This window comes from Camelina sativa, chromosome 11 (genome assembly GCF_000633955.1).
Source record: "Camelina sativa cultivar DH55 chromosome 11, Cs, whole genome shotgun sequence".
NCBI classification, from domain to species: Eukaryota; Viridiplantae; Streptophyta; class Magnoliopsida; order Brassicales; family Brassicaceae; genus Camelina; species Camelina sativa.
Genome location: NC_025695.1, coordinates 19,548,251 through 19,563,811, shown reverse-complemented (window position 1 = coordinate 19,563,811; position 15,561 = coordinate 19,548,251). Strand labels below are relative to the sequence as shown.

The 15,561-nt window shown below is 38.8% G+C and overlaps 2 protein-coding genes across 3 annotated transcripts; one reads left to right on the top strand and one right to left on the bottom strand.

Moving 5' to 3' along the window:
- On the top strand, positions 3,244 to 6,561 carry LOC104723866 (3-hydroxyisobutyryl-CoA hydrolase-like protein 3, mitochondrial). 2 transcript variants are annotated; one of them, XM_010442289.1, is made up of 10 exons: positions 3,244 to 3,591; positions 3,746 to 3,847; positions 3,960 to 4,024; positions 4,630 to 4,764; positions 4,873 to 4,969; positions 5,250 to 5,379; positions 5,469 to 5,647; positions 5,789 to 5,916; positions 5,999 to 6,100; positions 6,328 to 6,561. In XM_010442289.1, exons 1-10 carry the CDS (start codon positions 3,375 to 3,377, stop codon positions 6,427 to 6,429), a joined length of 1,257 nt encoding a protein of 418 aa, XP_010440591.1. In that variant the 5' UTR covers positions 3,244 to 3,374; the 3' UTR covers positions 6,430 to 6,561. The 2 variants fall into 2 exon arrangements, with proteins under 2 accessions (XP_010440591.1, XP_019087711.1); XM_019232166.1 differs by lacking the exons at positions 3,244 to 3,591; positions 3,960 to 4,024 and having other exon boundaries at positions 3,776 to 3,847.
- LOC104723865 lies at positions 6,451 to 9,224 on the bottom strand. The gene is made up of 5 exons (XM_010442288.2): positions 7,987 to 9,224; positions 7,665 to 7,886; positions 7,493 to 7,584; positions 7,107 to 7,399; positions 6,451 to 7,006 (listed from the first exon to the last, which is right to left on the bottom strand). Exons 1-5 carry the CDS (start codon positions 9,103 to 9,105, stop codon positions 6,669 to 6,671), a joined length of 2,064 nt encoding a protein of 687 aa, XP_010440590.1. The 5' UTR covers positions 9,106 to 9,224; the 3' UTR covers positions 6,451 to 6,668.

Here is a 15,561-nt window from a genome sequence, read left to right as displayed (position 1 = left end):
AGGAGACAGATACAACATTGACACTAGCAATGCCGTAGAATCCATGAATAGTGTGTTTAGGAATGCTAGGAAGTACTCTCTGCTACCTCTGATTGATGCGATTCTTGAAACGTTTTCAAAGTGGTTTAACAAACATAGAAGAGAATCTGCTGGTGCATGTGAGACAAAGAAACTTGTGCCGTATGTGGAAAATGTAATGCATGATCGTTGTGCAGTGGCATCACGTCTAAGTGTCAAAGAGCTAAACAGCTTCCACCTTGAATATAGTGTTATAGGACTTGATGGTAAGACGTATTTGGTGGACTTGAAAATGAGAAGTTGTACTTGCAGATTTTTTGATATAGACAAGTATCCTTGTGTTCATGCGATTGCCGCAACCAGGAACCTGATGAGGAAGGAAGGAAGAACTATGAATATCCAAATCCATGAGTTATGCTTGATTTATTATTTGATAGAGACTTGGGCATTGGCATATTATAGAACAATATTTTTAGTGCCACATGAATCGAGTTGGAGTGTTCCTGAAGAAAAACGTCAACTGTTCGCCTTACCTCTAGAGTACACTCCAAAAAATGGAAGAACTCAAGAAAATCGTTTTTTATCTGCGGGAGAACGTTATCGGAAGAAGAGGAACAAGTCTCGGCCTGGCATAAACTTGGACAATTGGTTACAGCCTCCTGAAACCTCTTAATATGTGTCTTTGCATTGTACTTCGATTTTTTGTATTATGGTAGAAGTAAAACTTAATTTGTACTTGTGTTTAGATTCTCTTGTTTTCGGTACAACCAGGTTCTACTAGGTACAACTATGACTTAATCTGTACTCGTGTTTCGATTCTCTATTTTTGGGTACAACCAGGTTCTACTAGTTACAACTATGACTTAATGAGAAAGTAGTTGTTAAGTGAAATTATGATTACAAAACAATAAATTAGTTACAGTAATAATAACACTTTGTACAAGAATACCAATCTGATCCAAAACTTATAAAATAATTCAAATTATATATTTCAGTAAAACATCTTCTATTTTACTAAACACTCTTAATAATATAAGGAATAGTTTCTACAACTTAACCTATTTTATCCAAATGATTATGGAAATTATAATTTTTGAAAATTTATCTTATCCAAACCTTTTAGATGATAATTAATGATGTAAAGTAATGTGTCCAACTACATCGGAGTATACATTCTTCAGGTCCAACCAAAAATACACCAATATCTCTAAAGTCCAACTATGGCGAGCAGCATACAACTGTACACCCAGGTACAACTATGAATATATTGCGCCACCATTTATCATAGAACCCCACACACCCACACGTGAGCTGTTATTTTATTAAAAAAACGTTGGATATTTTTTTTTCTTCCCAGTTTTTTGTTTATTCTAAAATCTTGATGTATTTGTTCTCAGTTGTACTAATGTTCTCAGTTGTACCTATGTTCTCAGTTGTACCTAGTTGTACCGCGACCTAGTTGTACCGTTTACTCAATTCAACCAAAGTACACACAACTTGCAACAAGTATTCAACGAAAGTACAATACCAATCAGATCAGTTCCTACAACAACATCGGTTCTAACCATAACACCAAATAACTACAACTGAACGGCTAATTCTTCACTTTCTTTTGAGTGGCTACAAATGGTGTCTTTAGCTTCCACGATGCTACCCTTGCTCGCTTCTTCCCAGTTTCTATCACATTTCCATTGTGCTTCCTCTTCTTCTTCTTCTTCTTCTTCTTCTTCTTCTTCATCTCTTCTTCTTCTTCTTCTTCTTTTTCTTTTTCTTGTTGGAGTTCTTCTTCTTCTTGTTCTTCTTCTTTTTCTTGTTGGAGTTCTTCTTCTTCTAGTTATGTCATTCTCCGTGTCCCTCTCCCAGTATAGACAACCAATTCACATGATTGATAATTCATGGAACTAGGTGTCACAAAATTCATATCATCCATGGGCTGAGGCGTGTATGTTTCTTTCACTCCTTTTCCACTCTAATGCGCCACACATCTTTCAAGATCAACCACTCGCACATCTAAACCCTTGATTTTTTCCTCTACATCTCCAATTTTTTTGTTTAGCAAACTAAAACCTTTCTCCATAGTCTCCTTTAACTGTAACAGCAACAATGCAGGTTCAGGGAGTTCATCACCTCCGAGTTCATCAACCTTCTCATGGACTTCATAGGGGATTTGAACATTTCTGTGCTCTAAGTCTGTTTGGTAAACACCCTTCCACAGTATTTTCTTCATCTTCACGATAAGATGCTCTCTCCAACTATCAACAATGGGATCTATAAAACCTATCCCTTCATCAGCATAATTATCGTCTATTATGCGCCTCAAAGAGCTTTCTCTTCCTCATCCGGTTTCAAGATGCTAGTTATATTCTACAAATAATAAATAAATTTAAATCAATACTTCTTTAAGGAAAACACAAACAGTTGAGGTTCCAAGGTACCAAACTCTAACCTTAATACTTCCAAGTGCTGCATTTATTTCATCCAATAAAAATCCTCGCATTAAACTTTCAGAGAACTTGTACTTGCACATGCGTGGACAGTCTTTTTCTGTGGGTACAGCTACTCTGAATTTGCGTTGAAGATGTGGAATACACTCAAATGCCAGGATCTACACATACTAATATCCAATTGTTAAAATCAACTAATATACACAGTAATATCTAATTGTCAAATAATAATATCTCAATGTTACCTCCAAAGGAATGATGAACCCGAAAAAAGTGATCTGAGCATTTGGTTTCACGGATCCCTTGAAGTTCGTCATCGCTGACCGGATCCCATTCATACATTTATCGAATGAATAACGTCCCCATGGAAACTTCTCACAAGCATCCAAATCATCAATAACACTCAGAATAAACGGATCTATGTTTCCATCGGCCTTTGACTTTGCTACCACTATCTTGCTTAAGAAGTACAAGATAGTCAAATTCCTCTGGTCTGTACTGCTATTCTGCATTTCCTCTAGTTTTGCTTCCACATCGCTGATTTTGATTTTATCATTTCTTCCAAACACCCTCTGAACACACTTGTAAGACCACAACTTTTTCTCCTTATAATAAAAAGTGGGGTAATTATGGCAGTCCAATCCAGTTAAAAGCGCATGTTCTCTCAACGAATACCAAATAGGTTGGTTGGGTATGTAATTTCGTTTTTTAATGAAGGGTGTTTAGACTTTTTCTCCATTTTCCATTTAAAAAATATTGTTGAATGAAATAAGAAATAGAAGGATGGCATTTTTGATCAATTTTGCGAGATAGTGGCTTTCAAGCCATTCTTCCCACTAGCCTCCATCTCTCACCGTCACTGATGATGATGACTGTATCATCATCGACCTTCTTCACCAACTAAACTAAACTATGATCATCAAAACTTTGGCTCATCGCATCTTTTTCCCCAAATTATCATTACCCTTCTCTTCTCATCACTTCCTCAGACTCTCACTCTCCGATAATCGGAAATTCTCAGTGATGGCCGGAGCTGGCGGCGACGACTTCGTCAAAGGAAACGTTTTTCCTAATGGCGTCGCTCTCATCACTCTCGATCGCACCAAAGCTCTCAACGCCATGAATCTTGGTAAAACAAATAGTTGCAAATACTCTCTTCTCGCTCTCTCTTTCTATGATTGTTTCATATCCCCAATTTGGTGAATCACACTCATTTTTGAGAAATCTTCTTATCAACTTGTTGGAATTGGTTAATTTGGTTATATATGCTATGATAATTACAGATATGGATATAAAGTACAAAAGCTTTCTTGATGAATGGGAATCTGATCCGAGAGTTAAATGTGTTATCGTTGAAGGCAGCACTCCTCGAGCCTTTTGTGCAGGTGATTGCAGTGTTTTCTCTACTTTATGTTAAACTGTTTCATGTAGATGAAGTTATGTGGCATTTGACCATATTATGGGGAGTGAGTGACCCATCTATGAATGGTGTTGCAGGGATGGATATTAAAGGAGTTGCTGCAGAAATCCAAAAGGACAAAAATACGCCTCTTGTGCCAAAGGTTTCTGGATTATCATGCAAAAGATACTTTGGTCTTTGTACATTTAAGATGCTAGAACTATGCAATGTGGTTATTTTTGTTGGTTATCTCCCGGTTGTGTTTGTTGCGATGGGTAAAGTTTGCATCATTGGAGCCGTCTTTAGGTAAGGAAAATAACCATATTAACTTAGTTTTAACCGCTTGTGAAGCAGATAATAACCTTAGAGCAACTGTCAGATTTAATCCTGGTTTGTTTGTTACTTTCTGTTATTACTCATCACCATATAAGATATTAGACACGAAAATGAAATTATCTGGTGTTATCTCGATACTTCAGGTCATGCTTTAGAAAAAAACAATACCCTCATTGTCATTAAGCACCTTATATTACAGAAGACGCTCATTTCTGAAGAGCACTTTGATTCTTATAACTGAATATTATGAAGTAATTTGTGTACTAATTTGATCAACAGGTATGTCTGTGGTACTCTTGTGGTACTCTCTTGGATGTTGTTCTATAGATTTTCTTACGTTTGGCCCTTCTTTGCGTAGTACCATCCAAATTCTTAGCATATGTTAGCCTCCAGAACGTAGATGTTTCTGACTTCGATATTTTGCTTCCTTAGGTATTTACAGCAGAATATACTCTGATATGCGCTATTGCTGGGTACAAAAAGCCATATATCTCATTGATGGATGGTATAACAATGGGATTTGGCCTAGGTCTTTCTGGACATGGTCGCTACCGTGTGATAACAGAGGTACTAAAGAGAAAAATACTTGTTCTGCACTTTTTGTGTAGGTAAATAGGTAATAATAACTGGAATTATTATCCTGACTCTTTTACATATTTTTGATTTCCATTCCAGAGGACAGTTCTTGCCATGCCGGAAAATGGAATTGGCTTGTTCCCAGATGTTGGGTTTTCATATATAGCAGCTCACAGCCCTGGTGGAGGATCTGTTGGTATGTTCATACTCGAATCTTTTACACTGCCTAAAGTTTTAAGGTGCTACTAGGAATAAGGAAAGGGTCAACGCCAGTTAAAGGTCATTCCTAGTTGGTTGATATCTAAGTATGCACATAATTTTGGTGGAAAACGATGATTGTTCGAGCTAAATACTTCTAAGCTTTGCATAGAATGAAATTCACATAAATGGAAGCCTGTTATTGTTTTTAGAAGCTGAAAGGAAAGATTACTGTGGTATATTGCTCAATGCAACTTTTCTGGCATAAATGTCTACAGGTGCTTATCTTGGTTTGACTGGAAAAAGGATATCCACACCATCAGATGCACTGTTCGTTGGTCTTGGAACGCATTATGTACCATCTGAAAAGCTAGCTTCATTAAAGGAAGCCATTTTGTTAGCCAACCTGTACGCCCTTCTTGACCTCCTTTCTTATCTTTCTGTCAAAACGAAATATTTTTTCTCTGTTTTAGAACTCATACATATCCATAATGCAGTTCTGAGGATCCTGATCAAGACATCCAAGCAACTTTATCAAAATACAGCGGCAATCCTGAATCTGAGGCCACCCTCAAATTGCTTTTGCCTCAAATAGAGTCAGCCTTTAACTCAAATAAGTCTGTCAAGGAAACAATAGAAGAGCTCAAAAAGTACCAGCAAAGCAATGAGCCTTCAGGTATGATTTTCCATGGGAATTGTAATGCTCGGAGCCTTACTGTTAGCATTCAAACTGTTTTAAGGGATAGTTTAAGATTATAGACGAAACTAAGATCGCTGCCTTTTAACTTTGTGAATACTTGAAAATGTTTGGATACAGTTGTAGAATGGGCTAATGAGGCACTCAAAGGTTTGGAAAAAGGAGCACCGTTTTCTCTTTACCTAACACAGAAGTACTTTGCCAATGTTGCATGTGCCAAGGGTAAAACTGTGAACGAATTAACAACAGTGAGTTTCAATTCATAAATTCCGTTATTTTTCTCTCCACTAAGACGAATTTTAACCTCCCATATTAATTTCCTCTGTGAAGCTTAATGGTGTGATGAAAACTGACTATCGCATTGCACTAAGATCTGCCTTGCGTTGTGATTTTGCTGAAGGCGTTAGAGCAGTTTTGATTGACAAGGATCAGGTTTGTTCATTGCCACTCAAATTTTTCTCTGTTTGATTCATCTTGTGCTCAGCTTCACCTATCTGTTCTTTTAATCACTCAGTTAATCATCTTGAATGTCTTTGCTGTGACCGGGCATATTGAGTTTGTTATCTGCATCGACCTATGCTGTTTTAATGCCAAATTTTTGTTAATACCAAGGCTCAAGTCAATCAAAACTGATTTGCTCTGTGAAAACTCTTTTGCAGAACCCAAAATGGAACCCGGCAAGCATTGAAGAGGTAGACGAAAACGAGGTGGAAGCTCTCTTTAAACCATTCAGTCCAGAAGTGGAAGAGTTAAAAGTGTGATTATCATTTTGCTTTTCTCTGTTTAAATTGTGTAGACAAAGTATTCTATGAATAAACAAATCTTTAGCCATGATGTGTTGAAGAAGCTTGTTACTGTAAAAACTATTTAATAAAACGGAACCTTTCTTTTCACCTAAATACTTTTTGGGCACTTAAAGATTATCTTTAAAAACATGAGCCATTGTATTACAGAGCATGGAAACGTGAGAACATTAAAGATACGAAAACAAAAGATGAAATCAAGAAGCAGAGTTGTCATATGTAGATCCGACGTGGTGGATAACGAATCCATAGATTTTGCGCTTCAGCCGCTCGATCTTGGCTGTCGGAGCCATTGTTGTGATCTGGTTTTCTTGGTTCGACACGACCCGGTCCAACCACTCGTTAACTTGTTTCAGCTGAGACAGAACAGCAGCTATGGAACTACTATCTAAAGATCGCTTTGCTGTGTTTTTGTTGTCTAACGACTCTTCCACGAACCTAATGAACCACATCTGCATTTCCGATTGTAGGTTCACTGCGAATTTAGCTGTTTCCTTCAATCCATCTATGTCTGTCCACATCCCAACAATATTGTCTGAAACACCAACAAATGCCAATTACTAAACTTAGAACTCTGCATTTGATATGTAAAGCCATTTTGATATGGAACTTCGTTTTCAGTGTAAAGAACAGACCTGTCTTGACAGAGGGTGGTCCGGGAGAGAGACGAGTAGGCATTGATTTCTTCAGAGACAATGGTGATTCGTGGCTGTTCTGGTTTTTCACTAGTGAGACTACACTGAGGTTAGTAGCTAACGCAGCTTCAACCCATAGAGAGATTGGGTTTTGTTGATCAGACGACGAGCTGAAACTGTTTTCTGAAGCTATCTTACTGTATTTCACGACATCTTCATAGATTGTCAAAAACTGGTTGATGATTTGCAAAGGATTCCCCACCTTGGAGGCTAAACAAAGTTCCGAGAATTTACTGAAACATCCACCAAAAGATAAAGTATCAAAGACCGTACAAAAGTGTAATAAGATTGTTTGCCAACATTTTTAGGATGGTGTAACTGTATACCTTAAACATCTTATGATGCACTCGTTGGCATTTGCTTCTTCCAACGCCCGAGCTGCAGCTTTAGCAGCAAAGTCTCTTCTTTGCATAGCTTCCTGGAGTAATCAATTTACAATCGATCACTCTAGTGTCATAATCTAATGCAGCTCAAAAACGTGAAAAGACAGCCTCATACCTTTCCAAGTTTTGCAAGTTCCTCTGAGGTACTACTATCCAGTGGAACACTACCATCAGTCCATTTACGTTCATGATAAGTGATCCCAACTCCTCCAAAGGCTGAGACTTCTTCTAGTATACTAGTCTCTGATGAGCACGACTTGGCTTTCTCTTCACACGCTGAAGATGAAGAATCACTCTTCCGCCTATTCGCATCACTGAGCCGCCTCGACATAGCAGCCTACAACAATTATACAATACCAATTTCACTCCATCACACATAACAAATCATTCACCAAACACACAAATTTGTTCATCCAATCAAACAAAGTTTTTGTTACCTGAGTACGCAAAATTGCTTGATGATCAGGCTTATTCTTAACACAACTCTTCTCCTTGTGTTCAACTTGAGCATTTCCATCAGCAGCTAATGGTTCATCCCAATTCTTTCGATTCTTAGCCGAAGAACCACAGGCTAAAGCCTCTGAAGCTTTGGAGATTCCAGCAGCCATCGCAGCCATCTTCTTCTTCCCTGAAGAATCTACAACCATAGGAGACATCTTCAAACCAGTAGAAAGCCTACGTCCAGGTGAGATCGACATTCTTCTTCCACTAGGCGATGGATTCATCTTCCTCCCATTAGGTGACGGTTGCCTATACCTAGACGGCACAACAATCGCTGACTCTCTTGCAACTCTTCTCTGCTCCTCACGCGCTGCAGCAAGACTCGGCACCACACATTTCGACGGCACCGGAGAAGCAGATCTCCTCCCTTTACCAGAAACAGCAGGCGACGGATCTCTCTCCACCGCCGCCGCCGCCGCCGTCATACCACCGGAGCTATTCTTCTTCATCGATGAGACTGACCGTTTTGACGATGCTGGTGACGAGAACCTCTGCGGCGTCGTTTTCTGTTTACGAATTTCGTTTTGGTTCACCGGAGCAAGGGCTTCCCTTTTTGGAACATCTACGTCGCCGCCGTTGCCGTTGTTATCCTCGGATCTTCTATTGTTTAGGTAAACAGCGATAGGATCAAGAGAGTACTCCGAGTCAGAAACTGGTTGAATCACGAAATCTCGTTTGGATCCGTTACATACACGTGCGATTAAGGGCTCCGGTGTTCCGACGAAGGCATGACGACCAGCAACGGGGCGGATTCCGGCGGCGCGTGGGACTGGAGTCGCGAACTCGAGCCGTTCTAGGTAGATAAATTGACCTAGCTGGAGACGGTTACTAAGGATTAGATCTGTGTCTCGTTCAGAGAGAGAGACATAAGTGGAGTTTAAAGAATCCGATATTTGAACGAAGAACCCTTGATTGGGCCATAAATCGGAGCCGGCGAGAGCTGGAACGATCCCGGTGACTTGTAGTGTGGCGGATCTGTGGTCTCCGGTGGGGCGTGTGTTGGAGCTCATACATTGCAGGAGTTTTAGGAGGATTCCGGGAGCGAGTGACGCCATTTTTTGAGTGTGAGGTTCTGTGAGTTTGGGGGAAGGAAGAAGAAGAAGGTTATAGAGAGAAGGTATTGAAGCTTTGGCCGTTACAAGATTCAAAATTTGAAATCGAGTTTCTCTTTTTGTTTTTTTTTTTTTGTTTTTTCTTTATATTTGTTTCTTGCGGAACTGTTTATGATAATAATGCGATTAAAGAGATAATCAAATTAAATGCTCATTCTAAACCGGCAGATTTGGACCGGACTATCCGTGATTTATCTATCTCCTCTTGAACCTTCTTAAGTACAGTGATAAAAAAATAAGATAATTAGATTTGGAAAAATGATCGTCAGCTATTTGAAGTATACGCCAATAGTCATACATACAAATAATATAAATGTCTTGTTAAATATATGAACTATTGTCATCACATAAGAACATCCATAAACAAATATAGGTTATATGTACAACACCATAAATATTCGAGGTTGGCTATAATCCGGCGTTGACCGATGTTGACCAGTATTAACCGGTGTTGACCGACGTTGACCAGAAAAAAATATTCAAAAAAGGAAATATATATATTTTTCTTTTTTTCCTAAAAATAATATTTTTTTATGTATTTTTGATAACGAAGAGCAAAAAAGCATGCGAAGATTAATTACAGTTTATCATTGTGAGTTTTATTTTATTATATAGAAGAATCTGAAACAATTAATTTTGTTATAGTAGTTTTCTAATTACGATTCCTACTTTTACACGATTTTGTGCACATTTTTTTTTGTTTTTTAAAAAATAAATAAAAGAAAATAGTGGCTTAATTCGATTGGACAGATGATTTGTGCTTTATAGGATAAATGATGTCAATTGAAATATATCCAAGGCATTGCCAACTATTTCTTTGATTTTACAAAACCAACCTTTAATTTTACAAAATCAACTTTTATTTTTTAATTATCTTCTAGATATATGTCTTTCATGTAAATAAATAGAATTTTCATTATTTTCTTCTTTTATTTTTCATATTAAAAACCAAGAAATAGTTGGCAATGTCTTGGATATATTTCAAATGACATACTCTTATAAATAAGTAAAAAGAAAAAAAAATATTTAAAACCCCCACCTTTGAATATACAAAATAAAAAATGATTTTTAAAAAGAAAAAGTATATATTTGTTATTCTTTTATGACAAAATCTACTACTTTGGTGGTATAGTTTTATTATATTATTTTTGGTATATTTTTTGTATTAACAAAATTAGTTACTAGATATACCACAAATTTTGTTTGTCATATAATTTTTTTATTTTTTTTGGTATATAATTTCCTTTTTTGTCGTATAACTTTTTGTTGTTATATTTTGTTTTTGTAAATTATACAAATCATTTATCTTTTTTATTTATTTATCAAAAATACATAAAAACAAAAGAAATATTATTTTTAAGGAAAAAAAGAAAAATATTTTTTTTTGAATATTTTTTTCCTGGTCAACATCGGTCAACGCCGGTCAACACCGGTTAATACTGGTCAATGTCGGTCAACACGGGTCAACACCGGATTTCGGCCAACTTCGAATGTTTATGGTGTTGTACACATAGCTTATGTTTGTTTATGGATATTCTTATGTGATGACATTAGTTCACGTAGTTAACAAGACATTTATATTGTTTGTATTGTGTGATTATGTGTTGGCGTATACTTCAAGTAGCTAACGAACATTTTTCCATTAGAATTCTGACTAAAGAATTTTGCTCATTTTTAAAAGGGTGATTTTGCTCAATAACCAATTTTGATAATAAAATTAAGAATACATTTTAAAATGAAAAATAAAGAAACTAACCAATGGAGAGGAGATGGCAGTGACTTTGCGGTATGAAAGGTTGTTTGGGTATTGTCGAAGGTGTCATAGTCTTTGTCATGACATTTCCCTGTGTCCGCTCTTTGGTGACAAAGGGAAGCAAAAGGTGGATGATGGGTCGGGTCATCAGCCGGAGGATAACGATAAACTTCAGAGTTATAAGGGGGCAATGGTTAACGGAGTCACCACTAGGAACGCCTCGGGATTGAGTGAAGTTAGGCCAGGGGTCTCTCACCAAGCCTCTCTTGGTGGGAATGGGCGTGGTGGGGGTTCTCAGGCCATTAACCATCAGAGTAAGCAGGGTGTGGGCAGTTATTTGAGGAAGAGTCGAAGGGGTTCTCATCAGTGGCGGAGGCAGAAATTTTTTTTAGTGGGGTCTAAATAATTTTTATTTTTTTATAGGAATAAACTGTTAAATTTAGAGGGTTAAAATGAAGTTTTTTTAAAAAAAATGGGGATAAAAATGCAATTTTTGGGGCTCAAAATAGAAATTTAGTTTAAAATATGGTAAAAATATAGAAATTGTAGGGCTCAAAATGCAAAATTTGTGGGGGTCAATTACAAATTTTAAAGAGGTCATATTATAATTTATAAGTAAAAATACACAAAAAAAATTTTAGTGGGGTCAGCTGACCCCATATCACCCTTACTAGTTCCGCCCCTGGTTCTCATGCTAATGTGAGGACAGAGAGGCAGGACCGACCCCAGCTGGTTGCTCCTGTTCATGCTCCACCATCTCAGGTTGCTGTCCCGGCAGTTGGTATAAATCAGCAGATCACCAGTGAGGTGGGACACCAGTTTACTAATAATGAGCAAAAGATGCTGGAGGCTTTCCTAGATCCTAATTTGGAGAAGGGTGTTGCTCCGGCTGCTCCGCCTGTAGGGGAAGAGTCTCTTCTGCCGCAGGATACTAACAAGAAGGTGAATAGGAATTTGTTTCCAGGTTCTGCGGATGTGAGTGTCACTGCTTCATGCTCCATGGCATTGTCGCAGCAGGAGGTTTTTTTCTCGGATGCCCTCAGTGATCTATTGGAGCAGGAGTTTCCTCTCACAGACAATCAGTTGCTAGGTTTTATGGATACTATTATGGAGGACAAAGGGGAGGGGACAGAGGTGCTTCATCAAGAAGACACATCACTAATGGAGGATGTTGTTCAGCTTGAGGAGAAGGGTATTTTGGATGCAGAGCTTTCTGATCAACCTGTACATGGGGCGGTTAGTGATGATGTTGAGGGTGATGCTGAGGATAAGTCCCAGGAGGAGGACGCTGGGGGCGTGGTTCAGCCTCCGCGAAACAAGGTAGTTAGGAACAAGGGTGTCCTCTCGGGTGCTAGTACAAAGAAGAGAAATATGTTTTCTTTAACCTCACCACGCAAGAAGGTTGTCACCAAGGGTGTTGGTCTGCAGGGGAAAGCGGGTCCTCATCATGGAGGAAAGCCTCCAAACTCATCGGTTAATTGATGTGTGTAGCGCTCAAGGGTCGACAAGGGGATGAGGCTTATCAATACCTTGCTCAGGACTGGTTTCTACTGTTGGAAAGGGCTCTGGTCTGGTCCTTTTTGTTTTGTCTATTTTTTCACATGTCTGTGACTTGGAATAAGTTACCAACGGTTGCGCCGTATGGTCTTAGTTGTTTCAATTTTTTGTTTCCTCTCGTGATCTTACCATGTAATGGTATATTTTGTTTTCATTGTATTTTTGCTGTACGAGTATTAATAAATCCTTGTTGGCCCTATCTATCTTCTCTCGAGCTTGGTCTATGTTTGGTGCATATTTTGTAGTCACAATGGTTTTGCTCAGTGTTTGGTTCGGGATAGGTCTTGTATTGGCTATACACTGGTGTTGGGGGTGCATTGTACGGTTGCTGGTGGCCTATGGCCGCCACTTTTGTCCTTGGTTTTGTTGCTTTTAGGTACTAGCTTATATGTGATTTCTTTTGGATTCGGTCTAATTTGGGCAGTGGTGTTGGGCTGGGTTTGGCCGACAAATTTTTTGAGCTTGTCTCCGTATTTCATATTGTCTTTTATTACCATCTTCCACTCGGTATTTCAGATATTGTTTTCTCGGTCTCTAGCTTGGTTTATCTCTTCGAGGGCGGGAAGAGGTGAGCTTGGGTGGTTTATTCCACATATAATATTTTTTGATCTATGAATATTGTAAGTTGGAACTGCCAACGTGTGGGTAACCAGACCACTATTGAGAATCTTGGAGATTTATGATCTAAACATCGACCAGATTTTTTATTCCTCATGGAGACAAAACAATCTACCTTCTTTTTGGAAAAATTTGTTGGGCATTTTGGATATAAAAATCTAAAAACAATTGATCCTATTGGTTATAGTGGTGGCATGACTCTTTTTTACAACAAAGATGATTTTCAGGTCTCAGTTTTATTTGAGTCAAACAGGCTAATTAACATTGAGGCAGTTTTTAAAGGTCGTATAATTAACTTGACTTTCGTTTATGGAGATCCTGTTCCGAAGAACCACAATTTGGTTTGGGAACGGCTTTTACGGATTAATTCCACTGGGTCTACTCCCTGGTTTGTTGTGGGAGATTTTAATGAGCTGATGGGGAACCATGAAAAGCGAGGAGGAAAGCTTCGTCATCCTTCCACTTTACTTTCCTTTAAAGGTATGATTCAGGATTGTGATTTTTTGGAGTTTCCCTATCTGGGTGATTGCTTGTCTTGGAGCGATTGGCGTGATATAAAATTAATACGCTGTCGGCTGGATAGGGATTTCGGAAATGAGGATTGGCATGCGTTGTTCCTGGATACAGTCACAGAGTATTTACCGATGATAACCTCTGATCATAAACCTCTGGTGGTTAATATTGGCGCTAAAAGGCCACGGGGGAGAAGGATTTTTATGTTTGACCGACATTAGATTGGGAAGGCGGGTTTGATGGATGTTATTACCTCGGGGTGGGACGGGGATTTCAAACAGGGTTCGGGTTCTTTTGTGGATAAACTTGTGTCTTGTCGTAAGGCAATTTTGCAGTGGCGTAAAGCTCAAGTTCCATTCGGTAGAGACACCATTGAGGCTTTGATATGACAACTTGATCTGGCTCAGGCGGATGATTCAACTCATCCCTCTGTTATCTCGGAGTTACACACTCGATTACGAGAGGCCTATAGGGATGAAGAGATTTACTGGTATCAGAAGAGTCGTGATAAATGGATGCGAGTGGGAGATAAAAATTTGAGTTATTTCCATGCCCAGACAAAACAGAGGCGAGCCCGTAATCGGATTACTGGTCTGTTTAATAAGGACGACATTTGGTCAACCGAGGATGTAGATACTTGTAATACTGCGGTATCATATTTTGAGGACTTGTTTACTTCAAATAACCCGATGGATTTTGAGGAGGTTTTACGGGTGGTTAAAACAGTTATTACGGGTGAGGAGAATGGGCGGCTCACAGGTCCTGCAATGGAGGCTGAGGTTAAGTCGGCTTTATTTATGATGCATCCAGATATAGCCCCTGGCCCGGACGGGATGACATCTCTGTTTTTTCAAAAAGTGTGGAGTGTAGTTAAAACGGATCTTGTTAGTTTGGTTAATCGATTTTTTGTGGAGGGGGTCTTTGACAAGGGTTTAAATAGAACACATGTTTGCCTAATCCCTAAGGTGGCGAAGCCAACCCGGATGGCAGAACTAAGACCGATCAGTTTGTGTAATGTGGGGTATAAGATTATTTCTAAAATATTGTGCCAGCGGCTCAAGATGGTGTTACCGGGGCTTATTTCTGAGACTCAATCGGCCTTTGTCCCAAGTCAGTTGATTTCGGATAATATCTTGATTGCTCAGGAAATATTTCACGGTTTATGCACAAACCCATCTTGTAAAGGGAAATTTATGGCTATCAAAACAGACATGAGTAAGGCGTACGATAGGATCGAGTGGGATTTCGTTGAGGCGCTATTACGGAAAATGGGGTTTGCAGGGGCATGGATTTCATGGATTATGTTTTGTGTAACTTCGGTTGAGTATAGAGTGCTTCTTAATGGTCAACCACATGGTTTGATAGTTCCCCATAAGTGGTTACGGCAGGGCTATCCCTTATCTCCTTATTTGTCCATTCTCTGTACAGAGGTTCTAATTGCCAATATTCGGAAAGCGGAGAGGGATAAGCTTATTACAGGGATAAAAGTGGCACATAAATACCCTCCCATTACGCATTTGTTGTTTGTGGATGACAGTCTATTTTTCTGTAAAGCGGATAAGGACCAATGTCGGGTTATTCTGGATATCCTGAAGCAGTACAAGTCTGCTTCAGGTCAACAGATAAATTTTGTTAAATCTTTGATACATTTTGGTCACAAGATTAACGAGGCAACGAAGGCAGAGATGCAGGGAATTCTTGGGATCACAACCTTGGGTGGTATGGGGTCGTACCTAGGTTTACCTGAAAGTTTAGGAAGGGCTAAAACGAAGATCTTTTCTTTTGTTCGAGAGAGGATTCAAAGTCGGACAAATGGGTGGACGGCCAAATTGTTGTCGAACTACTGCAGTCCCGACATTTATGATGTCTTGTGTCTGGTTACCTAAAACAATTACATCCAAACTTACTAGTGTAATTGCAAACTTTTGGTGGAATAGTAATGGCCAGTCGGGGTGGGG

What these genes read in the sequence shown, in the direction of transcription:
- LOC104723866 (XM_010442289.1), top strand. Translation starts at nt 3,375, where the DNA reads ATGATCATCAAAACTTTGGCTCATCGCATCTTTTTCCCCAAATTATCA. An exon ending in GCAAAGCAATGAGCCTTCAG is followed by an intron (nt 5,648 to 5,788) that starts GTATGATTTTCC and finishes GTTTGGATACAG; the next exon opens with TTGTAGAATGGGCTAATGAG. An exon ending in TTTTGATTGACAAGGATCAG is followed by an intron (nt 6,101 to 6,327) that starts GTTTGTTCATTG and finishes ACTCTTTTGCAG; the next exon opens with AACCCAAAATGGAACCCGGC.
- LOC104723865 (XM_010442288.2), bottom strand. Translation starts at nt 9,105, where the DNA reads ATGGCGTCACTCGCTCCCGGAATCCTCCTAAAACTCCTGCAATGTATG. An exon ending in AACTTGCAAAACTTGGAAAG is followed by an intron (nt 7,585 to 7,664) that starts GTATGAGGCTGT and finishes TGATTACTCCAG; the next exon opens with GAAGCTATGCAAAGAAGAGA. An exon ending in ACCACCCTCTGTCAAGACAG is followed by an intron (nt 7,007 to 7,106) that starts GTCTGTTCTTTA and finishes TTGGTGTTTCAG; the next exon opens with ACAATATTGTTGGGATGTGG.